This window comes from Phytophthora sojae (assembly GCF_000149755.1).
Source record: "Phytophthora sojae unplaced genomic scaffold PHYSOscaffold_6, whole genome shotgun sequence".
Lineage (NCBI taxonomy): Eukaryota > Oomycota > Peronosporomycetes > Peronosporales > Peronosporaceae > Phytophthora > Phytophthora sojae.
The window spans coordinates 1,695,113-1,718,287 of NW_009258120.1; the positions used below are offsets into that span (position 1 = coordinate 1,695,113).

General features: G+C 56.2%; 6 protein-coding genes across 6 annotated transcripts; all 6 read left to right on the top strand.

Annotated features, from left to right (window-relative positions):
- Nucleotides 1-1,705: 1,705 nt before the first annotated feature.
- On the top strand, nt 1,706-2,128 carry PHYSODRAFT_513468 (hypothetical protein; the record flags this gene model as incomplete). Its single annotated transcript, XM_009532468.1, has 2 exons — nt 1,706-1,965; nt 2,020-2,128. 2 exons carry the CDS (start codon nt 1,706-1,708, stop codon nt 2,126-2,128), a joined length of 369 nt encoding a protein of 122 aa, XP_009530763.1.
- Nucleotides 2,129-2,269: 141 nt separating this feature from the next.
- PHYSODRAFT_512088 (hypothetical protein) lies at nt 2,270-2,650 on the top strand (the record flags this gene model as incomplete). Its single annotated transcript, XM_009532469.1, has 2 exons — nt 2,270-2,493; nt 2,530-2,650. 2 exons carry the CDS (start codon nt 2,270-2,272, stop codon nt 2,648-2,650), a joined length of 345 nt encoding a protein of 114 aa, XP_009530764.1.
- Nucleotides 2,651-3,769: 1,119 nt separating this feature from the next.
- On the top strand, nt 3,770-4,304 carry PHYSODRAFT_514123 (hypothetical protein; the record flags this gene model as incomplete). The annotated part of the gene is made up of 3 exons (XM_009532470.1): nt 3,770-4,023; nt 4,108-4,176; nt 4,283-4,304. 3 exons carry the CDS (start codon nt 3,770-3,772, stop codon nt 4,302-4,304), a joined length of 345 nt encoding a protein of 114 aa, XP_009530765.1.
- A 5,554-nt stretch (nt 4,305-9,858) lies between these two features.
- On the top strand, nt 9,859-16,693 carry PHYSODRAFT_335112 (hypothetical protein; the record flags this gene model as incomplete). The annotated part of the gene is made up of 10 exons (XM_009532471.1): nt 9,859-10,063; nt 10,273-10,436; nt 12,402-12,728; nt 12,818-13,253; nt 13,337-14,092; nt 14,159-14,792; nt 14,987-15,309; nt 15,456-16,157; nt 16,201-16,289; nt 16,487-16,693. 10 exons carry the CDS (start codon nt 9,859-9,861, stop codon nt 16,691-16,693), a joined length of 3,843 nt encoding a protein of 1,280 aa, XP_009530766.1.
- A 344-nt stretch (nt 16,694-17,037) lies between these two features.
- Nucleotides 17,038-17,424, top strand: PHYSODRAFT_335113 (hypothetical protein; the record flags this gene model as incomplete). Its single annotated transcript, XM_009532472.1, has 1 exon — nt 17,038-17,424. One exon carries the CDS (start codon nt 17,038-17,040, stop codon nt 17,422-17,424), a length of 387 nt encoding a protein of 128 aa, XP_009530767.1.
- A 244-nt stretch (nt 17,425-17,668) lies between these two features.
- On the top strand, nt 17,669-18,354 carry PHYSODRAFT_302976 (hypothetical protein; the record flags this gene model as incomplete). Its single annotated transcript, XM_009532473.1, has 2 exons — nt 17,669-17,746; nt 17,782-18,354. 2 exons carry the CDS (start codon nt 17,669-17,671, stop codon nt 18,352-18,354), a joined length of 651 nt encoding a protein of 216 aa, XP_009530768.1.
- Between the last annotated feature and the right edge of the window lie 4,821 nt (nt 18,355-23,175).

A 23,175-nucleotide genomic window follows, 5' to 3' on the forward strand; every position in this document is an offset into this window, starting at 1 on the left:
ATTACGGGACGATGATTACGTCACGGTGATTACGCCAAGATTGTGGGTACAAGATGGGCATCGACGTGGCGTTCTCTGATTGGATAAGGTAACTGTGTATCCAGTAGAGAATCCAGTAGGGTGTATCCAGTAAGAGGTATCCAGTAGCAGGCTTAGAGGTAGCACGCGGTTGCGAACTAAGGACCTGAATCGAATCACTTTGCATTTTGCCAACTACTGCTCAAGTGCTCTTCCTTTTATCACCGTGACGTAATCACCTGAATGATTGCGGTACAACACAGTGAAGGTCACGCCGACCTCACTGATGACGCGTTCGCGTCACACGGTCGCTTGGCGAGGCGTCGTCACATCAGTCTTGACAACACTCCCACTCGACTCGTCAGCGACCACGATGCCCAGCTTCGTCCTGAGCGCGTCGAACTGCGGCGCCGCGATCGGCTTCGTCATGATGTCCGCCAGCATGTCGAGTGTCGAAACATACTGCAACACCACTTGACAGTCTTCCACCTTCTCGCGCACGAAGTGGTAGCGAATGTCGATGTGCTTGGTGCGCTTGTGGAACTCCGGGTTCTTGGCCAACGCGATGGAGCCTTGGTTGTCCTCGTAGATCTTCACCGCTTCATCGTTCGCCATCTCGCCCAGCTCGCACAGAAATACCTTGAGCCACACCGCCTCCTGCGTGGCCTCCGACAGCGCCATGTACTCGGCTTCCGTCGACGAGAGCGCCACCGTGCGCTGCTTCTTGCTTCGCCAGCTGATGCATCCGCCGTTCATCATGAACGCGTAGCCGCTCGTACTCCGTCGAGACTCGATGTCGCCGGCCCAGTCCGCGTCCGAGTAGCCTTGCAATCCGCCCTCGCTGCTCGCTTGAAACACGAGGCCGTGCGTCTTCGTGCCTCGGATGTAGCGGAAGACCCTCTTGAGCGCCTGCCAGTGTGTCGGACATGGGTCCGCTGCGAACTGGCTCAGCACTCCCACTGCCGCTGCGAGGTCCGGACGAGTCCCCACCATGAGATACATGAGGCAGCCCACGGCGTTCCGGTACGGAACATTCGCCATGGTCTCGTCGTGCTTGCAGCCTCCCTCGCACATGGCCTTGGTCAGCTTCAGATCCGGATCCTGCGGTGTCTTCACAGGGTTGCTCTCATCCATCTTGAACTTCTCGAGAATGTCCTTCGCGAACTTGGTCTGCCGCACCGACACCTTCCCAGTCGCCACATCTTGCTCGATCTCCATACCGAGGAAGTACTTGAGCTGGCCCATGTCGGTCATCTCGAACCGGTCACTCAGCGCCTGCTTCGTGTCCTTCAGCATCCCGTCGCTGCTGCTGGCGAGGACCAGATCGTCCACGTACAGTGCCACGAACATCATGTCGTGATTGTCCCGCTTCAAGTAGATGCAGTGGTCGGACTCGCACTTCTTGAACCCCAGCTTCAACATGAACTCGTCGATCGTCTTGTTCCACATCCGCGGCGACTGCTTCAGGCCGTACAGCGAACGCTTGAGCCGGCACACGTAGTCGGGTCGATCTCCGTCCACATATCCGTCCGGCTGCGCCTTGTAGATGTCCTCGTCCAACAAGCCGTTGAGGAACGCGGTCTTCACATCCATCTGGTGCACTGTGAGCTTGTACTTGGCCGCCAGACTCAGCAACACCCGAATCGACGTGAACTTGGCCACCGGCGCGAACGTCTCGTCGTAGTCGATGCTGTACTTCTGCGAGAACCCCTTCGCCACCAGTCGCGCCTTGAACCGCTCGATCTCTCCAGACTGGTTCTCCTTCACGCGGAACACCCATCTGCAGCCGATCGCCTTGCGTCCCTTCGGCAGTGGCACCAGGATCCACGTCTCGTTCTTGCGGAGCGACTCCACCTCCGAGTCGCACGCCTCTTTCCACTTGTCTGCGTCGCTGGATTCCATCGCCGACTTGAACGTTGTCGGCATCTCTCCCACTAAATCCACGACGTACGCAGCCTCGAAGTCTTCCTTCTCTTGTGCTGCGGCAGACATCTCGTCCAGCGGTTGCTGTCGTCTCGGCACCGCATACCGCTTGGCACTCGGAACCTCCACGGCTTCCTTGAGCGACTGCGTGCGCGGGTGTCGCTTGCTGCCGGGTTCAAAGTCTTGATTCCGCGCAGCTTCTTCTCTGTTCTCGTCTGATCCGGACTGAGTCTCTTCATCCGTGGTGTCTTCATCATCATCTGTCGGAAGACCCACCAACACCTCCTTCGAAGCGTAGTCGCGTCTCCCACCGTCGAAGACATCCTCCATGAACTGCGCGTCGCGGCTCACCAACACGCGACCGCTCTCGATCTCCTCGAACCGATACGCCTTCTCGTGCTCCGAGTACCCGAGGAAACGACAGCGCACCGACCGAGCGTCGAACTTCGACCGCTTCTCCTTCGGCACGTGCACGTACGCGTGGCACCCGAACACCTTGAGGTTGGCCAGCAAAGGCTTCTTGCCGGTCCAAACGTGGTGCGGCGACTTGTCGTGACTGATGGCGCGCGTCGGACACCGGTTGCGGAGGAACGTGGCCGTCATCACCGCTTCTCCCCAGTACTCCTTCGACAACCCGGCGTGCTCCAGCATGCAGCGCGCACACTCCACCAGCGTCCGATTCATTCGCTCGGCCACTCCGTTGAGCTGAGGCGTGTATGGTGGCGTGAACTTCTGCTCGATGCCGCGATCCGCACACAACTTGGCCATCGCACCCGAAGTGTACTCGCCGCCGTTGTCGCTCCGAAGCACCTTCACTCGCTTGCCGGTCTGCGTCTCAGCCAACGCGACGAACGCAGCGAACTTGGCAGCCACCTCCGACTTGTTCCGTAGTAGGTACACCACGCAGAAGTGCGACTTGTCGTCGATGAACGTGACGAAGTAGCGCTTGCCTCCGAACGTCGCCGTCTGCATCGGACCGCACACATCGCTGTGGACCACCTCCAGCACTTGCTTCGCACGGTTCGGCGACGACTTCATGAAGCTTACTCGCGTTTGCTTGCCGAGTGCGCACCCGTCGCACACCTCCCACTGCTTCACCGACGTCATTGGGATGCCAGTGCCGTAGCCCTTCTTGACGATGGCGTCGAGACCACCATGGCCGATGTGACCAAGTCGAAGGTGCCAGAGGTACGACGTGGTGTCCCCTTGGCGATTCTTCGAGCTTGCCGCATTGGCCTCGTCAGCAGGCGTCCTCGGCGTCATGCAGAGCTTGAACAGTCCTTTGCCTTCGCGAGCGCCGAGCTTCCACTTGAGACCCTTCGTTTCCGCGAAGCACCCGTCGCTCTCGAAGGTCACTGGCCCGACGTCCTTGGTGAAGCGGCCGACGGAGAACAGGTTGCGCGACAGCTTCGCGATGTGCCACACACCCGTGAGCACACCCTTCTTCATGCCGCGCGGTGTCTGCATCGACATCACGATGTCGCCGCTCCCCACCGCCTGAACCACGCCGTCGTCCGCCAGATGCACGTCCACCGGAGAGATCTTCTTGTAGTTCTTCATGTACTCCTTCGAGTACGTCATGTGCTGCGTCGCACCTGAGTCGACCAGCCACATGCCGCTCAGCTTGGAGGCACCCGTGTCGCCACCAACCGAGAAGAGGAAGTCGCCAGAGTCATCTTCGACCTGCGCGACGTTCGCTCGTTGCGGCCTCTGCCGCTCCCCGTTCTCGCGGATCCGCACCGGACACTTGGCGATCCAATGTCCGTGCTCGCCGCAGTAGTGACAGGCGCTCGTCCTCTGCGCTTGCGCCTGCCGTCCCTTGCGCTTCATGTCCTCGTGCAGGAGCCGAGACGTCACGAGCTCCCACGTCAGCGTGTCGGAACGCGATTCCAACGCCGTGATGAGGAACTGGTACGACTCGCTCAGACTGGCAAGAAGCGTGATCACCAAGTCGTCCTCGCTGACCGGAGCGCCGACCGCGTCGAGCTGTTCCGCCAGCGTCTTGAGCTTGTTAATGTGCTCCAGCACATCATCACCTTCGTCCATCGTTGTCGTGAAGAACCGTCGACGAAGAAAGAGCTTGTTCGCCAGGCTCTTCTTCTCGAAGTGTCCCTCGAGTCTTGACCATGCATCATGCGCGTCCTTCGCCGACCGCACCAGCGGCAGCTGCGAGTCCTCCAACGCGAGACAGACGATCGCCAGCGCCTTGCGCGACTTCTTGCGAAACGTCGCTTGGTCCGCCGCGGTCGTGCACTGCTCGAGCTTCACTTCCCCACTCGTCACTTCCCACAGTTCGCGCTCCTCCAGCACCATCTGCATCTTGAACTTCCATGTGTGGAAGTTGGTTCCGTCGAACTTGTTGATGCGGGCGGTCGCGGTCGGGGCGGCGTCCATGGCGAAGGCGTAGTCGGGGTCTTGGTCAGGGAAGACGGGGCTTGGGCTCATAACCAAAAGGAAGAACACTTGAGCAGTAGTTGGCAAAATGCAAAGTGATTCGATTCAGGTCCTTAGTTCGCAACCGCGTGCTACCTCTAAGCCTGCTACTGGATACCTCTTACTGGATACACCCTACTGGATTCTCTACTGGATACACAGTTACCTTATCCAATCAGAGAACACCACGTCGATGCCCATCTTGTACCCACAATCTTGCACCCACAATCATGGCGTAATCACCGTGACGTAATCATCGTCCCGTAATCACCTGAATGATTGCGGTACAACACAGTGAAGGTCACGCCGACCTCACTGATGACGCGTTCGCGTCACACGGTCGCTTGGCGAGGCGTCGTCACATCAGTCTTGACAACAAGACCGACTATCGGATGAGCTATCTCATCGATTACGCTCGGCGAGGCATCGCCGATGACAGCACTGGTATTAGATGCTATTCGAGCTATCACTGGGATCAATTCAATTAGCTGTAGCTCACTAAAGCTAAATAGTTCAAACGTTGATCTTGGTAACCTATCGCTACTAAGTGCATGCCCTGATACAGCTCAAAACAACAAGGATCTCATCCTTGGAGCTTCTGGGACCGCTGCGCCCAGCCTGGAGCCAGGAGAAACGTCGACTGCGGTGTGTAGTAGCAAAGTCGACTGGGGTGAACACGATCCAGGGCCTAACGACGTTCCTACTCAAGCCGGAACCCCCACCGCCGACGCCGACACTGAATTCCATGATTCGGATGTAAACCCGATCACTGACCCTGAGCAGCTGCTGGAGGCCGACCTATATCTCGGTCATGCACGCCATGGTTGCAGAAGGGTCTGTCGAGGGTGAGGACACATCGAACGACGTTTCGGAGCACGTAGCAAACGAGATTGAGCTAACCGACTACGCACAAGAGCTAGCGTTCTTGCCAGACCTAACTGAAGCGTCGGAGACGACATTGGATTACTCTGGGCAGAACGTCCAGAATGACGAGCTCAGTGAGAAGCAGCAGACGGACCTGGTCGATGTGCTGAAGATCCACGAGAAAATCATGATTGCGAGCGGCAACGCTCTACCGCCTCCAGCCTATGGTGTTGTATGTGACATCAATGTACAGGGGCACGCGCCGATCAAGCAGAAGACTCGGCGGACCCCGCTTCGCTTCCTCGGTAAGCTGTACGAATTGCTGAAGGGTCTGCTGAAGGCCGGGCTTATCTCCTTCTCGGACAGCCCATGGGCGTCGCCAATCGTCATCGTCCTGAAGAAGAATGGAGTGGATATCCGCCTGTGTATCGACTACAAACTCGTTAATGCGATCACCAAGATTATGGAGTACGCCATGCCCCTGGTGGATGACTTGCTGACGGACATGGAGGCGTACTTATGGTTTTGCTCGCTCGACGCTGCTAGCGGCTTCTAGGCCATTATGATGACTGAACGAGCTCGGAATATCTCCGCTTTCGTCTGCGCACTGGGGCACTTCGAGTGGTTGCGTATGCCTTTCGGCCTGAAAAACGCACCGATCTATCAACGCATGATTGACATCGCGCTTTGGGGCTTCGTCCAACCGAAGGGAGGATGGTTTAAATTCTCGGAGTGCATGCGCCTAGCTGAAGAACATGACAAGGAAGCTCATGCTGGGGTGAACGAGGCTTCGACTGGCACGGCAAAGCCATTCCGGGCCAAGTTCGAGGCTGACCGAGATAACTCGCTTGGTAAGGGAGCTGTAGCCGAACTGGTCAACAGCCCTATCGCCGACATGTTCGCCAACGGGGAGCCCGATGACTCCTCGTTGACACCAGTATTCAGTCGCCGGTCATTCGTGGATGATATCTTTTTCGGCGCCGAGACTTTCGAGTCATGCTTGGCGACGCTAGACCGATTGCTGGCACGGATTGAAGAGTGCCGTATTAGTATCAGCTTCACGAAGAGCATCTTCGTGCAGTCCAATGTGGACTTTCTGTCTCACGAAGTCTCGGCAAAAGATATCCGACCAGACGCTAAGAAGCTGGCTGGGGTGACCGAGCTTCCGTTCCCGTCAACGAAGAAAGGAATGCAGTCCTTCCTTGGGGCACTCAACTATTACAGTCGCTTCATCCAAGACTTCGCGGTCTATGAAGCAGCGCTGTACCAGCTTAAGGACGAGGACTTGCACCCGGGGTGACCTCACCGCGGCCAAGCACAGCTTCGCGATGCTCCAACAGAAGGTTTCGGCAGCGCCGATACTACGACACTTCGACCGAAAGAGGAGAATCCATGTTATGTTGTTCGCCAACGAGTGGGCCCTAAGCTCCACGTTGATGCAAGAGTACGAGGGCAAACTACACCCCGTTCGCTTCTGCGGACGCGTTTTGAAGGACGCTGAGATGAATTATCACCCGGCAGAGAAAGAAGCCCTCGCGCTTCTGCTGATACTGAAGGTGTGTTATACTCAACTCGTTGGACAGCGAATCCGGGTCTATACTCGGTTTTCAACACTCGACTGGGTCCACAAGTCCAAGACATTGTTCGGTCGGGCTACTCAGTTCGCCGTTTTGCTGTCGCCGTGGCATCTGTTGGTCGAACGAGTCAAAGAAACCGACTGCTCGTTTGCCCAACTACTTCAAGCCGACTTGACGAACTTCGTTGATTTGGATAAGTCACTGGCGTTGGTTACACCCCGGACCCGAGGGTCACCGACTGCTCGTTTGGATCCGCATCTGCTCTACGCACGCCTATCTCGGTCGTACCGGGGCTTTGTCATGTCGTTTGACGGGTCTGCGAAGACTGAGAGTTACAGGAGTTGCTCATGGATACTATGGAAGTTACCGAAATGGACAGTAGTGCTCGCTGCGAGCGCTTACCTCGAGAACACCACCGTTAACCTCGCTGAGTATACTGGGATGAACTATGGTGTCTCCGCTGCATTACAGCACGGAGCCGACGATTTAGTCGTCTTGGCGACTCGAGGCTCGCGATCCAGCAAGCCCTAGGGGTGATAGCCTGACGGAAGGAGTCATTGCTGCAGCAACTCAGTCACCACCAAGAACTCACAGCCAAGCTTCGGTCGGTGAAGTACCTACATGTGGTGAGAGAGTTTAACGCTGCGGCCGACTCTCTGGCAAGCGAGGCTCTCGAGAGCAAGAAGTCTACAGTGGTATCGTCGGATGTCCGAGTACTAGAGCTGATGAAGCTGAACCGTATCGCTGAAGTCATCTACGAGGTTGCTGACGGTTGCGTCGTCGAGGACATACCCTCGGCCAACACAGTATGGCTGTGGTAGCTTCTGTCAAACCTCGCAGCAAGAATTTTTCGATTTTGTGCGAAGAAAAACCGACCACAGACGGCAGAACGAGACTGAACCCGGACATGTGGCTGTGATGACCAGACGTCAAACGAGAGCAAAGGAGAAACACGTCCGGTTTGCAGATGAAGCCTCGGTCACCGATCAGGGAGACGCATCTCTCCGAGTAAAAGCCAATGGTGTGCCGAACGAGTCTCAGAATGAAGCAGAAGCTTCACCGCTGCGCGCCGAGACGTCACCAGCCCCACCGAACGCGGAAGACATTGACCCGCTGGTAGTACAGGAAGAACGCCGAAGGAGAATCGCCACCGCTCAAGATGAAGAGTTACGGTTGTCGAATCTGATGGTAGTGCTCCGGGGAGATGATGCGAAGATTGGATACAGAGCAGCACGAGATGCATGGAAAATGGCGGACCAATTTGTGTTGAGCGAGGACGATGTGCAATATTACACTAGAACGAGCCGTCGTTCGAGTGACGACGAGCAAGCCGAGTTGAAGATGAGACTCGTGGTAACCACAACGATGATCCAAGAGGTCTTGCAGAGCTGTCATGACTCACTCGAAGGTGGTCATCAAGGTATCACCCGTACACTGCATCGGGCGAGGAGAGACTATTACTGGATCGGCCAGTATGCCGATGTGGAGAAACACGTTAAGTCGTGCCCTGGCTGCAGTTCAAGTAAGAGCCGACCTCAGTTCCGCGGGTACTCGCCAGGGAACATCCTAGCCGAGAGACCCTTCCAACTTCTCTCTATGGACTTCGTGATACCGCTACTGAAGAGTCGCCGTGGCAACACGGCTCTCCTGCTATTCCAATGCTCGTTCACGGGATTCGTGATGGGCAAAGCCATGTCCGACACTACTGCCTTACTCGTTGCGCAAGCTTTCGAGGAGTGTGTCTACCGACGTTTTGGAGCACCGTCCTTGATCCGTCATGACCGAGATCCTCAATATATGAGCGAGGTCTTCCAAGCCTTCGCGGAAATGATGCAGTCTCGGTCGAGAGCGACCCTGAGATACCGCCCGCAGGCCAACGGCCAACAGGAGAGATTGGTGAAGACGATCATGCAGTCAGTCCGCGTATACGCTGAAGACCCACTACAGCAGGATTGGGACGAGATCACCGAAAGACTGATCTTCGCTATCAATAACTCCCGTGATAAGACGAGGAAGGAAACCCCGTTTTACCTCGTTCAGGGGTGGGATGCACAGTCGACGCTCAAGGCAATGTCCTCGTCACTCAAACGAGGCTTCGGTAGCCAAACTGACGCGCTAGCAGGGCGCCGAGAGGTCAACTGACAGCAGGAAATCGCCCTGAGGATGGCCAAGGAGTACCAAGCCGCGGAAAAGGCTCGGAGAGCTGAAGAGCGCAATGAATCACTTGGCAGGAAGGAGAAGGAAGCTACGACAGGCGTTAACGAGAATAGCACCTCGGTCGACCGAGCACTGAGTTCCCCTGAACATGGCGGAGCTACAGTGACGAGAACGAGGCTTCCTCTGTAGCCTGGAAGCAGAGTGTGGCTGTACATGGGGCGGGTCCGACCAGGACTGACCAAGAAACTAGCCAATCGGTGGCACGGACCGTTCCGAGTGAAGAAGGTCGACGATTTTGCGTATGAGCTGGAATTACCTGACCGAAGTGGATACCGGTTCTACCCGGTGGTGCATGTCTCACGACTCAAGTCGGTGGACGAGTTCGAAGGCCGACCGAGGGCTCGTTTGGCTCGTGAGGTCACCGAAGACACTCGTCTTGACTTCGACGAGGAACTACTGCCTGAACACAGTTTTGAGCCGGACCACTTGGACGGCGAATATGAAGTCGAGGCTATCCTCGATGACCGGACCCCGTTGTCAACGAGTACTCACCGGGCCGTCCGAGAGTTCAAGGTGAAGTGGGTCGGCTATGACGAGCCGACATGGGAACCAGCGTCCAATCTGTCGTGCAGTGGCCTCCTGTACGATTACCTACGCCGGAAGCGAAGCGACCGACGCTTGCAAGTGGTCCAGGTGGCCGACGAGGAGTAATTCTGCGCCCCAAGGAGGATAGAACTGCTCGCGGGGGCAATCCAGCCCGCGATGTCAGACGAACGAGGCTACTGGAGATGATGATTGAACTGCCTGCGAGGGCTATCCAGCTCGCAGTGACAGACGAAGAAAGTTACTGGAATCTGCATGTTACGTGTTAAGTGAACGAGTCACGATGGAATGGAGATATCGGAATGGAGCCAGGGACAACGGAAGACGCAAACAAGCCTCGGTCAAACCCTCAACAGACGAAACAAGTGATAATGAAGCGACTAGGAGGGTGACCGAGGCTTTGGGTGCAGCAGTCGAAGTGGAGCGGTCAGGTGTCAAGATGGAGACGTCAACCACTCTAGCAATGGGGCCCTCAAACGCCTCCGAGAGTGCGTCAAAAGCCTCACTAAGACCGGTCTTATCAGTCAGTAAGACGGGTCTTATGGATCTGTAAGACCGGTCTTACGGATTTGTAAGACCAGTCTTAGTCGATGGACCAAGCCAATCACCTTGGCCTTGGAGTGGGCATGCTACTGAGTGGGAACGCTGCACGAGGTGTAAGCGACGGCGAGAAGAGGTGAAACACGTGCTGGTGAAGCTAGTGGTAGGTCGACCGAGGCTTCGGACGCAATAGCCAAGAAGGAACGAGGCCGGGCATGCACGCTCAAGCCCGTGACTAAGTATGGAGCTGATGATGGAGTGGCCCGTGAGTGGTGGAGTGCAACGGCTGCGAACCAAGCCTCGCTCGAGGCAGCCACAGCGGTCGAGGGCTGAGAAGAAGCTCTGGGAACCGCGACCGAGTATTGAATGCGATGTACGTTGACGCGAGAAAAGATTATGAAGTGGAACGAGCAAAACGACATTTATTCTGATTAAGATGATGTTGAGGCGAGGCGGGTGAACGTCTTTATCGTCCAGGGTGTATAGCGCACTATGCCGGACCGAATGAATTCGGGTTCGGAGTACCAGAGATTGTCCACGCGATAAACAGCCTACGGGACACTGAATGACCCGGGCCTGGAACCGCTTGGACGCACCGAATCGCACTAATGCGGTCTGGTGTTTGGCGTGTGTCCTTGTGTCAAGCCCTATAGGTATCGTTTACCTTTGGCGGACCGGATTTCACCGAGTTGAGTTGTTGCGATACAGAATAACGTCTGCTGGGTGTGTTCCTGGGATGAACCACACCGAATGAACAGAAGGTCAGACCGAATGAAAGGGACCACAGTCAGATCCGTAATTCCGAATAACCAACACACAGAAATACAATGCCGAGATAAACGTCACAAAATATACAGCCACCACTTATTCTTTGAGACCCTTGGGTGGGGGGTCTATACACCAGTCAACTTCGGAGCCGTCACCCAAGGAACTGGTCAGCCCTGGATGCACACTCACTTACGCGCACCACCCTCACAGAATGAGGGAACAATACAAAATATATTTCAGTCCTATCACTCAGTAGTCAATCAATTCAGTCTGGGGGGTGACTACCTCAACCACCAAAGACACACAGTAGGGAATATGAAATGGATGCCCGGTTAGAGCACGCAAATAGAAAATAAAGCTCTCACAGGTCACTCCGGGGCGCGAAACCCCAGTCACTGCCGACTTTGCCTTGGTACCTTTGAGTCCCCACTACACCAGTGCTCGCTACACCAGTGAGGCCTTGGAAGCGTCCCTAAACGTACTTAGACCGCGCACAGGCAGTCTCCCGGAGGGCTCTTGAAGACGTCAAAGTCGGGGTGCTACTTCTGCCGCGAGCACAGAGTCGTCCGCGTGATCTTCGGCAAATTGGTTTCTGTTTAGATCTTACGTTTGGCTAGTTATCTTCTATCACTTCGCTGACTTTAATGTAGGTTTCACTATGCTTCGCTTGTCTTGATTATGCTTGTGCTTCTTGGCAGTTCTTCAGTATGCTTGTCTCAGATGGATCTGGATCTGTACCCATGTGATCCAGATCCAAGATGGGTTCAATTCGACATCCCAGCGTAATCGTGGAGTGGTGGACACGACTCGACGGGCAAGCAGCTGACACGCAATGAAGGTAAAGAGGGGCCATAGAGTCGGTAAGTATGGATGGGATGATAGGATCCACATGGCGATAGGATTTTGGGATAGGAACGAACTTAAGCATAAATCAGACCAAAATTTGCCTTGTACAACGCAAGCGCTTCCTCCCTCGCCTGGAAACGGGAACGACATTGGCCCTGCACGGCGTAGAGAGGTTAGCGGTAGCAGATCTAGTGTTGGTTGTAAGACTGGAGTAATATATTGGCCAGATCCAAGACCTTCCTAGTAAACTACCTGCAAGTGCAGATCCAAGATCCATCGGAGTTACGGTGCGTCCCTCTCGTCTCAACTGTCAACGACACCGTCATTGGAGGCGGCAAACACGACCAAGGAAGACCTGCGAAGGCAACGTAAAGGACAACAACCTCGAAAGGCAACAACCCGGTCGGATCCAGATCCAGGCCGCCAGATCCAAGTACAAGACCACTGGATTTGGAATATTACCACGAGCAGAGTGGAGATTTCCGCGCTGCTCCACCCACATCCCCGCGTCTCGCCCAGACTGTTCTCTCTTCAAGGCTCGGACGCTTCGGAAGACACCAGAGGAGCAAGATCCAGGTAGGGCTTACCGACGGGTACACAAGGTGACCAAGTTCAGCACACAGATCACGGATCATCGGGGGACCCCCTCCGTAAGTCGGTGTTCGGGCGCAGTTGGGAAGTTGGATTGGCAATCTCGCAGATTTTGCTGATCCCGCTACACCACAATGGTTGCGCGTGCCCGGATCTTCTGGTGACTCGGGATTTCACCGTGAGTCCCAAGAAGAAGTTCGAGTGAAGAAGGAACAAGGGGATCAAGCGTCATCGGAGTCGGGATCGACGACGACGCTGCTGAATGAACCAAGATCCACGGATCGACAGAGTGCAAGGAGGACCTCTGTCGGCGGAACCGAGGTGGATCCAGACATGGATCCAGAAGAGAAACCTCAACCTCCTCCACAGGTCCCTTCGGGGACCCCGGTGGATCGCGACGCGAGTCAAGTTCCACCAACAAAACAAACCAAGGCTAGCAAGGATCGGTATGCATTTGCTGATTCACCAGTTAAACCGGATGCCTACTTCTTGACAAGACCAAGTCGATGACACGAGCGAAGCTGAAGGCCCCGGATCTGGATGACGAAGATTCAAAAGCGTCATCCCACGAAGAATCCGAGGAGGCAGGCTGGATACGTTACCACGAGAAGCAGCTACGTGACTTCCTGGCTTGGGATCCCATGATGCGGCTGCTTGGCGTGAAGCCGATCGGAGAAGGGCCTGTGGCATTCCCTGCACCCGCCAAGCGTGAAGGGATCCTGGCCGAGATGGAGCGACTCATGCAGCGGCTGAAGGAGGCCGGCCTTGTAGCTGGCGCCTTCGACGCGAGAGCGATCTACGACGCCGATCCAATCCAGATCCACGCGACGACGGACATGCTGTTCAACAGGCTGAAGGCGCTGGTAGGTGAGATCCGGATCCAGAAGTCCCGGATCCAAGTTCACCTCAAGCTGGATCCACAGGATGCCGAACGTCGTCACCATACGTGTCCGCCGCGGAGCTTGGGTCGGATACATCTTCGGAGCCGCGGCGTATGTCGCTTGGACCCTCGGGAGCCTCGATGCTACGCGCCCGAGCCCAGATCCAGCGTGAAGCAAGCACTCAGCCCCGATCCCAGCCCCGACCCAAGAAGCCGTCGACTCCTTCGGTGGATCCAACAGCTACGGCATCAGGATCGAACATGTCGACTGGCAGGCTTGAGTCATACTTTCAGGCAGCCATGGGCAGGTTCTTGAAGGAGCAAGGCGTGTTGACCCCGACACAGGCGCCGGAGGCGACGCAGAACGCCGGATCCCAGGACGTGGAAATGGAGTCCACTGGTTTGTCCGATCCAGATCAACACTGGAAGTACGATCCAGATGACATCGACTTCCCGGTCCCAGCTCGCGCTACAGTGGCCACCACCGCGACCGGATCCACAGGTTCGGCCCTGATCCAACGAGTCCGGATCTCAGCGGTCTCGGATCTGAAGGAGTTCTCAGGGAAGGACCAGGATGAGGATCGGGCGAGAGCATGGATCAGTAAGGTGAAGTCTGCGTTCCTCCGTGACCAAGCCCCTGACGAGGAGAAGTGCTTGACCTTCGCGGACCTTCTGTCCGGATCCGCGAGGAACTGGTATCGCCAACTACCTCGATCCACACGCAACAAGTGGTCGGATCTGCTCCGCAGTTTCCAAACCCAGTACTGTGGATTGGTGATCTCCGTTGCTCGCCAGTATTACCACGCGCGCAAGCGATCCGATGAGTCTCCGCTGGATTATCTCTACCGACTTAATGTCGCTGGACTCCGCGCCCGACTCAAGATCAAGGATGGTGGATCCAAGTAGAAACGCGAGCACGTGAATCAGGTCATCGAAACTCTGGGTGATCAGGATCTAGCGGATCGACTGACATTGCTCCGACTGCCGGATGCTGACGAGCTGGAAGAGGTTCTCCGCGCACTGGATCGGGCGAAGAATCGACAGAAGAAGTCTGCGAATGGAGCCAGCAAGTTCCGCCAGAAGGCCCCCGCGACACCCGCACCGGCCGCTCCGGCCAAACATGTGCGTGCGATCCAGGTCCAACCTGACACGGGATCCGAGCCTGGATCCAGCGATGAATCTGACTCCGAGTGCGACGATTACCGCAGGATCTATCTGGCGGCAGCCCAAGACCACGCGAAGCCTGCAGAGGAAGAGCAGAAGACTCTGGATCGAAACCTTCAAGACCGTCCGAAGCAGGATCCACCGTCTCGCGACTCCCGATCCAGGACGCATGTGGGGGGACCCGAACGTAGTCGATGCACGCACTGTGGATCCAAGCGGCACTCGCATCTTGCCTGCTGGAAACGCTTGACGTGTGAGAAGTGCGGCAAGAAGGGTCATCCAGGTGATCACTGCCTTTTCGTGTGCTGTGGATGTGGTGAACTTCATGACGTGGGCCGATGCCCGAAGGAAGAGTTCTACAACCAGATCCGCCAGTGGTTCAATCCGGCCAAGCATGCGGGGATGCTGCCAGAGATGGCGGAGAAGATGTTAAACTAGGACGCTCGCCGGGTTGGAATCCGGTACGAGCCAAACGTTCTAGGTATTGCATCTATGCATTTGTGAACAAGACATCGACAGATCCAGTTAGCAAACGACAGGATCTACGCGGTAATACATGTGATCTTCATGGGAAACGTACTGCTGTGGTCTCAAGTCTCTGACAAGCTGATGACTACTCAAGATCCGACACGACAGTGGAAATGGATTATGATCCGGAGGCACGTCAGGGATACTGGAAGCAGCAGGATCCAGACCAGTGGTTTAAGCCTACCGAAGGTGAAGACACGGCTGGATCCAGATCCAGGCGTGTTGCTGCGAACCGGCGGACCACGGATCCAGAATCTTCGTATCTCCTACCCGGAGAATCCCGAGGATACTGGAAACAACATTCGCCAGGGAATTGGTTCCGTCAAGCCAAGATCCACGGTAAGATCAACAATGAGAAAGCGATCTTAGTCCTAGATACAGGTGCCGAGGTGTCCATCGTGGATACCGCCTTTGCTCGTAAGGTTGGGTGCTACATCGGCAGGAGTCAGAGCCAAGAGTGTGTTGGGATCGGAGACAACGTGTATACAACGGAAGGAAGAACACGGATCATGATTACCTTGGGCGGATACCTAATGTATTTCTTCGACATTTATCTGGACAAGAGGCCATCCTCGGTATGGATTACATGATGCCGGCCGGGATCCGGCTGGATCTGGCCGACGGGACTCTCTGCCTGCCCGATGAAGTCCGGATCCAGCTCAGCGGACGCCGTCCACTCTACAGTGACAAGGCGCAGTCCGTGAAGCTGGATCGATACTTGCAACTTGGGATCGGAGAGTCCGCGGAGCTGCCCATGCGTCTGCGAGGATCGGAACACGACAAGCTGTGGGTTACGCGAGGGGATCGATGGGTGCCTACGGTAATCAAGGGCCCAGGCAAGGTACGGTACCTTCAGATCACGAACATCGGAGAGAAGGAGCTGGTGTTGCGCCAGAGCCTCCAAGTCGGGATGTGGCTGGCCGGAGATCGAGTCCCGCGGATCCAAGGTTACGTGTCCATCGGATCCCGCCGCTACATGGAGTGGCAGAACCTCGCGCTGCAGGCCACGACGGACGCTGGATCCACGGAGGCGGAACCCCCGGAGGCCCCACCAGGGCCTATGGTGGAGCGCCCCGAATACCCGACGCCGCGCGCAATACTGCAGAGACGGCATCCAGCACAAGTCCGACAGGTGGAGGCCAGATCCAAGGGAGCTGAGGACGGACAGGACGGATCGTCGTCAGATCCACCCGACCAGACGACTGAAGGACACATCGCCGGGACGACAGGAATACCGCTGCTCCAAGCTTCGACTACGGCTCATGGTTTAGATTCACGGCCGGAGGAGCTGCTTTAGTATGTACCAAGCTTCGATCCAGCAGCTGAAGGTCCGCCGAAGTCCGATCCAAGCGGTGGAGACTCCGTGGGAAGAGGCGCGCCGACACCCACGCGACGGGGTTAACTGAGTGCAGGACGGACACCGTGTTGGGCGATGAAGCGTCGCGACGGGTGGCGATCCTAGGCCCATCCCCCCAGGTCCGATCCCAGGATCTTGGGTGTGGACAGGGCGAACGGACTGTTGAACATCCACCGGAGTCAGATCCGGTGTCAGCAGCAGACGGCGAAGCGACACAGCTGAAGGTGCCCCGGGTAGCGTCTACCCGGGTGCAAGAAGCCCAAGCAGCTGCGCCTAATCGTACACCCGCTCCCGATCCAGACGAAGCTCCTGCTGAATGCGCGCCCGGCCTGGATCCAAGCGCCGATCCCAATGTCGAATACTCGCTGGGACCAGACGATGGATCGACAGACCAAGATCCAATGGACGATACGCAAGGTTGCGAGGGGCGCTGGGTCCAGATGATGTGGTCCAGGCGGTCCAGGCCGTTGTCACATTGGGTGGTAATCACGGAGAGACAGGGGGCGGATCGGCAGATTCGACAGATGGTGCTACGGGACAGGTCATGGATTCAGGGGGATCGCTAAGGAGAGCCCTCATCGGGAGGGCCCTCGTTACAACCAGGGCATTTGGGTAAACAGATGACAGTAGGTAACGCTTTGAAATGGGCAACTAGAAAACCCAAAACCAGTGACCCGCATTAGCTCGAGAGGGTCACAGGTGACGGCACGCTAGAGCTGAAGACGCTGCAGACACTGCTTCATTGAGCCCAAAGCAGCAACTCAAGCAACCACAGGGGAACATTTGCCATGGCACTCATGGCAGCCACAGAGGAGACCTCGGAGGAGCCTTCGGGGGCCTTCGGAGGGGACCTCGGAGGACACCGTGGAGTAGACAGCGGAGGCGGCCACGGAGAAGACTACGGAGAAGACCATGTAGTAAACAGCGGAGAAGACAGCGAAGGCGGCCATGGAGGAGACCCCGGAGGAGACCACGGAGAAGACCACGGAGAAGACCACGGAGTAGACAGCGGAGGAGATGGCGGAGCAGACCTCGCAGAAGACCGTAGAGGACACAGCGGAAACGAGGGGCGTCTGGAGGATCATGCCGAGAGCCGTGGAGTAGAGCCCTGCCGTGGCAACGGCCCTCTCGACTACGCACAGGAGTTACTACTGAGGAATGGGCCCTTGAAATAGCGTTTGTGATCCTCGTAGGCAAGACTTATCTGCTCATATCCGTTCTGAGCACCCCAACGCACACATATTCAGTTTTATTCTACCTTTCTATCATTGGTATAAGGTTCCATTGCGTGTTGAGATCGTAGGAATTCGCATAAGATTGCGAGGTAGTATCTTTGGCGAGTTAGGAAGTACCCGGTCACATGACTCGCTATTTCATATAGTGCTTCATTAAAAAAAGCAACCTCGCCACACGCACAACATGAAGCTCTATGAAGACGGGTTCCAGGTTATCAAGAAGGCGATTACGGAAGCACAGGCCGCAGCGATTCGACTAAAGGTCAATGACATCGAGCAGTGGGCGACTGTTTTCAGCGTGGGGCCGAACAAGACGAGCTCAGGTTGCAGGCGTACGTCCCGCAGTGGGAAGAATCCGATGATCCGTTGGTGCCAATCGAGACCGCAGTGAATGGCTGTGCCTCCGGATACAACGAACACTGGGTCATTCGTCCTGGCTCGTGGGTGTTTCTGAAGTCTTTCCCGGGTGGCCCTCAGCAGCAAGTCCATAGGGATTTTCTAAACAGCGAAACCGTTGATGCTGACGATGAAGAGCTGCCCGCGTTTGTTCTAATCGCTTTGCAGAATGGAACCAGACTCGCGACTTACGGATGGAATAACCGCCGACCACGAAAGGAGACTGAGAAGATTGTATCGCTAAACAAAGGAGACTTGGTCATTTGCAGAGGTGATCTCGCTCACCGCGGTGTTTCCTACGACTGCGTCAACATCCGACTTCACTGCTATTTGGATGTTGATCTCCCTGGGGTTTCCTACCGATACAACATGACTCAGCTCTGCCGATTCCAGATGTACGCATGTCGTACATGTTCAGTTGCAACTTTCGACATGAAGTCAGCTCGGCGTGAGCATGAGAACGGTTGCACATAGTTTTACTGCGGTTTATGCAAGAGGACGTTTGAGCACAAAGATACTTTGAAGTTGCATCGACGCGTCCATCATTCCTACGTGAGGCTTTGAGGTGTAGGTGCTGCATATACTTAGCATTTATACTTAGTATTTATCAGTCATGTATAATATTTCTTTCATGGATTATATTATATACATGTACTGCTCTTCAAAAACAATGTATAAACTTGAAATGATGACCTAGAATCGCAGTTTAAGGTCATTATTGAGGGTTGCTGGTCTTGGATACTGTGTACCAGTTGTACCCATTAACCGGTTAACCCGAACCGGTCCAATCCGAACCCACGTTGATTATGGTGATTTCGGTAAGTTGTTTACGCCACCGATGATTAGACGAGTAGGATGATTGGATGAACACCGGTGAGTGATGGTTGATTAGATGCACTAGGTGATAGGACGCAGGGTCGCGTGTCTATAACAGTAGGGTGTAAGCTCCAACAATTCAATCACTTTCGAATCTTCATTCTACCCCTCAAGTGCCTTCGCTCCGGTCCCGCCGTCTGCGACGTCCCTCCCTCCGCTTCGTCCGAGCTTCGTGTCCAAGATCCATACCTTCCATCAGGTTATGAGCCCAAGCACCATGTCCTCTGCCCATGACGCCTCGACCAAGGTCTCCATTGACAAGTTCAACGGGGACAACTACGCGACGTGGAACCGCTACATGCGTGGCGTGTTCCTGACCAAGTCGACGTGGCATGTCGTGAACCGCGAGACGACGCCGAGCTTCACGGACTCGCGGGCCAAGGACGACTACGTCAAGTCGAGCAACATCGCGTTCGGACTGATGTTGCTCCACATGGACGCGGACTACCACCATGTGGTCGACGACTGCGAGGAAGCGTGGGTTGCGTGGACGCGCCTGAAGACGCTGTACGGTGGTTCGCAGAAGGCTGGACGCATCTACCTGAAGCGCCAACTCTTCAGGATGGAGATGTCGGAAGGCGGCAACGTCTTGCATCATTGCAACGAGGTCCTCAACATCAGCGCCAAGCTCAGCAGCATCGGCGCCAAGATGGAGGATGAGGACGTGGCGATCTGCCTGTTGCGCAGCCTCCCCAAGAGCTACGAGAACGTCGTGCTGAACTTGGAGATGAGCAGCGCTGAACTACGATCGCAAGACGTCGTGAAGGTGCTGACGAATGAGCACATCAAGAGACAAGGCGAGAAGACGGCGACGGTGAAGACGGAGAATGCGGCCAAGGCGTTCAACACCGACCGAGAGTCTCGCCAGTGTACGTACTGCGGGAAATTGGGGCACACGATTGACAAGTGCTGGACCAAGCAGAAGGACGAGAATCGGGGCCCAAGACGCGGCGGCAATGGCAATGGCCGTGGACGCGGGGCCAACAATGCCCAGTGGAGGAACGACGACGCCAGCACAACTACGACTACGGCTATGATCGAGTGGCGTTCGCGGTCTCACTGGAGTGTGGCATTTCGACGGGCAAGAATGTGTCCGGGTTGTGGGCGGTCGACAGCGGCGCAACGCACCACATCTGCAACGACAAGGCCAAGTTCGCTCATTTGATTGAGCGGAATGAAGGCGAACTTTCGGTGGCCGACGGCAACAAGGCGGCCATCATGGGTGTGGGGACCATCGTGGAACGAGTGGTTCTGCCCAACGGCGACGAGCGCGACATCGAGATCAAGAACGCGCTGTACGTCCCAAGCATGAGCAAGAATCTGCTTTCGGTGCCACAGATCAACAAGAGTGGTCTGTTCCAAGTCGTGTTCGACAGCACCAAGATGCAGATTGCGCACAAGGGCTCCAAGCAAGTGGTGGCGACGGCAAACCTCGTGGATGGACTCTACTGGCTCCAGACGCCTCAGCGATCGGCGAATGCGGCGACCAGTGGGAAGACGGTCGACTTACACGCGCGTATGGGTCACGCTCCGGTGGAGGTGCTTCGCAAGATGGTCGACAACAACATGATCAAGGACGCGAAGGCACCTTCCAAGTCGAGTGGACCAAGCGTGTGTCGCGGCTGCCAACAAGGGAAAATGGTCCAGAAGCCGTTCCCAAGCAACTGTGACAAGCGTCACTACGACACGTTCGAGCTGCTCCACTTCGACGTGTGCGGCCCCATGGAAGAAGAGTCACTGGGTGGCAGCAAGTATCTGCTGCTGATCGTGGACGAAGCCAGTGGATGCATGAAGGGGTTCTGCCTGCGTGCCAAGTCGGAGAGCGAGGACTGCATCAAGATGTACGTCACGAAGGTGCAGACGCAGTTCGGCAAGAAGGTCAAGTTTGTGCGGCACGACGGAGCCCGTGAGTTCGCGACCAACTCGCTCAAGGCCTTCTACGAAGTCGAAGGCATCGAGCAGCAAACCACGGTTCCGTACGCGCACCAGACCAACGGCACGGCAGAACGCGCCATCCGGACCATCGTCACGATTGGCCGCAGCATGCTGCATCACGCCAAGCTGGACAAGAGCTTCTGGGCTGAGGCGGCCATGACAGCCATCTACGTGAAGAATCGTCTGCCATCACCCAAGATCGAACACAAGACTCCGTTCGAGATCGTTTACAAGTCCAAGCCGAGTGTGAAGCACATGCGTGTGTTCGGATGCCAGACGTACATCCTGACGCCGAAGGAAAGACGGCGCAAGTGGGACCCCAAGGCTCGCGCCGGGCTGTTCCTCGGCTACGAAGAAGTGTCCAAGGCGTATCGAGTTTATGACATCGAGGCGGGGCAGGTGGTTATCAGTCGCGATGTCAACTTCGATGAGTCGACCTTTGGACTTTCGACGCATACTTCGGATGAAGACGTCGATGATGCTGTGTTGCGCTGGACCTGGACGACAACGATGGACCGCGCCAAACGAGCTTCAAGCAGGCGGGGAAGCGCAAGTACCGACCGAGTGGCGACGACAACACTGCCAGAAGATCGCGCCCCGTTCGCCACCGAGCTGGCTTAGAAGAAGCAAGTGCGCCGGACGTATCCTCCTCGCGCCGAGCCGACCCCGACGAAGAAGAAAAGTCTGGGGACCAAGATGAAGACGACGACTCGACGCCTCCAGTGTTTTGGCGTGCCAGTGCCAACGCTGTGGAAGCAGCAGCCGATCTATCGGAGCCGACGACGTTCCAAGAGGCTGTGAACGGTCCTGATCAAGTGCACTGGCGCAAAGCGATCCGCGCGGAGCTCAAGTCGATGCGACTGCGTGGTGTGTTTCGAGCTGCCAAGTTGCCTAACGGACAACGCGCCATCGATACCAAGTGGGTGTTCAAGATCAAGCGCAAAGCGGACGGCTCGATCGAGAAGTACAAGGCGCGCCTCGTGGCCAAGGGCTTCAAGCAGAAGTACAGCATTGACTACACCGAGAAGTTCTCGCCCGTGGTCAAGTATGTGACACTGCGCATGGTGATCGCGATTGCTAAGTATTTTGGCTGGCCCCTCGACCAACTCGACGTGGTGACAGCATTCCTGTACGGGATAATGAAGGAGGTGGTCTTCTGCGTGGTTCCGGAAGGCGTCGAACTGGATGGTGACTTCGACTGCCTGGAACTGGTGAAGGCCATCTACGGTCTCAAGCAAGCTTCGCGAGTGTGGAACGAGACCTTCGGCGAGTTCGTGTGCTCCATCGGCTTCCAAGTGTCGGCCTTCGATCCGTGCCTCTACATCAAGGTGGTGGACGGTCACTGCGTGCTTGTACTGGTGTACGTGGATGACGTACTAGTTCGCCCGAGCTGATCGCACGCACGAAGACCGACCTGAAGACGCGCTTCGAGATGACCGACAGCGGCAAGTGCGCGTTTGTTCTTGGGATCGAGTTGGTGGACGGCCCGGACGGCAGCGTGACCATGTGCCAGCGGCGATACGTGGACGACATCCTGAAGCGCTTCGCCATGGACGAGTGCAAGGCCGTGGTGAGTCCGGTGGACATGAGCACTCGACTGGTTCCAAGCGACGCGGCGACCAAGGTGAACGCTCCGTTTCGCGAAGCTGTTGGTGCTCTGATGCACCTGATGACCGCCACGCGCCCAGACATCGCGTACGCCGTTGGCTATGTATCGCGCTTCATGGAGAACCCCCAAGAGGAACACTGGGTTGCGGTCAAGCGTATCTTTCGCTACCTGCAAGGCACCAAGACGCATGGGATCTGCTTCAAGCCGGGCGACAAGATCGACTTTCGTGGCTACTCGGACGCGGACTGGGCCGGCGACCTCGCCGACCGCAAGTCCACTTCAGGCTACACGTTCATGCTCATGAGTGCGCCTGTGAGCTGGGGAAGCAAGAAGCAATGAAGCGGAGTACATCGCGCTCAATCTGGCTATCCAAGAAGGCAAGTGGATTCATCGCCTGCTATGCGAGATTCTGGCGGCCGCTAATGAGACTAGACCCGAACTCATGATCCGCGAAGACAACCAGTCGTGCATCAAGATGACGAAGAACCCAGTGAACCACGGTCGCGCCAAGCACATCGACATCAAGTACCACCACATCCGCGATGAAGTCAAGCGCGGCGAAGTCAAGCTCCAGTACTGCGAGACTTCTGTGATGCTAGCGGACATCATGACGAAGGCGCTTGCGGGACCACGCCACACGGATCTGACGGTGGCTCTCGGCATTCGTGGGACTTCGCATTGAGGGGGCGTATTGAGGGTTGCTGGTCTTGGGTATTGTGTACCAGTTGTACCCATTAACCGGTTAACCCGAACCGGTCCAATCCGAACCCACGTTGATTATGGTGATTACGGTAAGTTGTTTACGCCACCGATGATTAGACGAGTAGGATGATTGGATGAACACCGGTGAGTGATGGTTGATTAGATGCACTAGG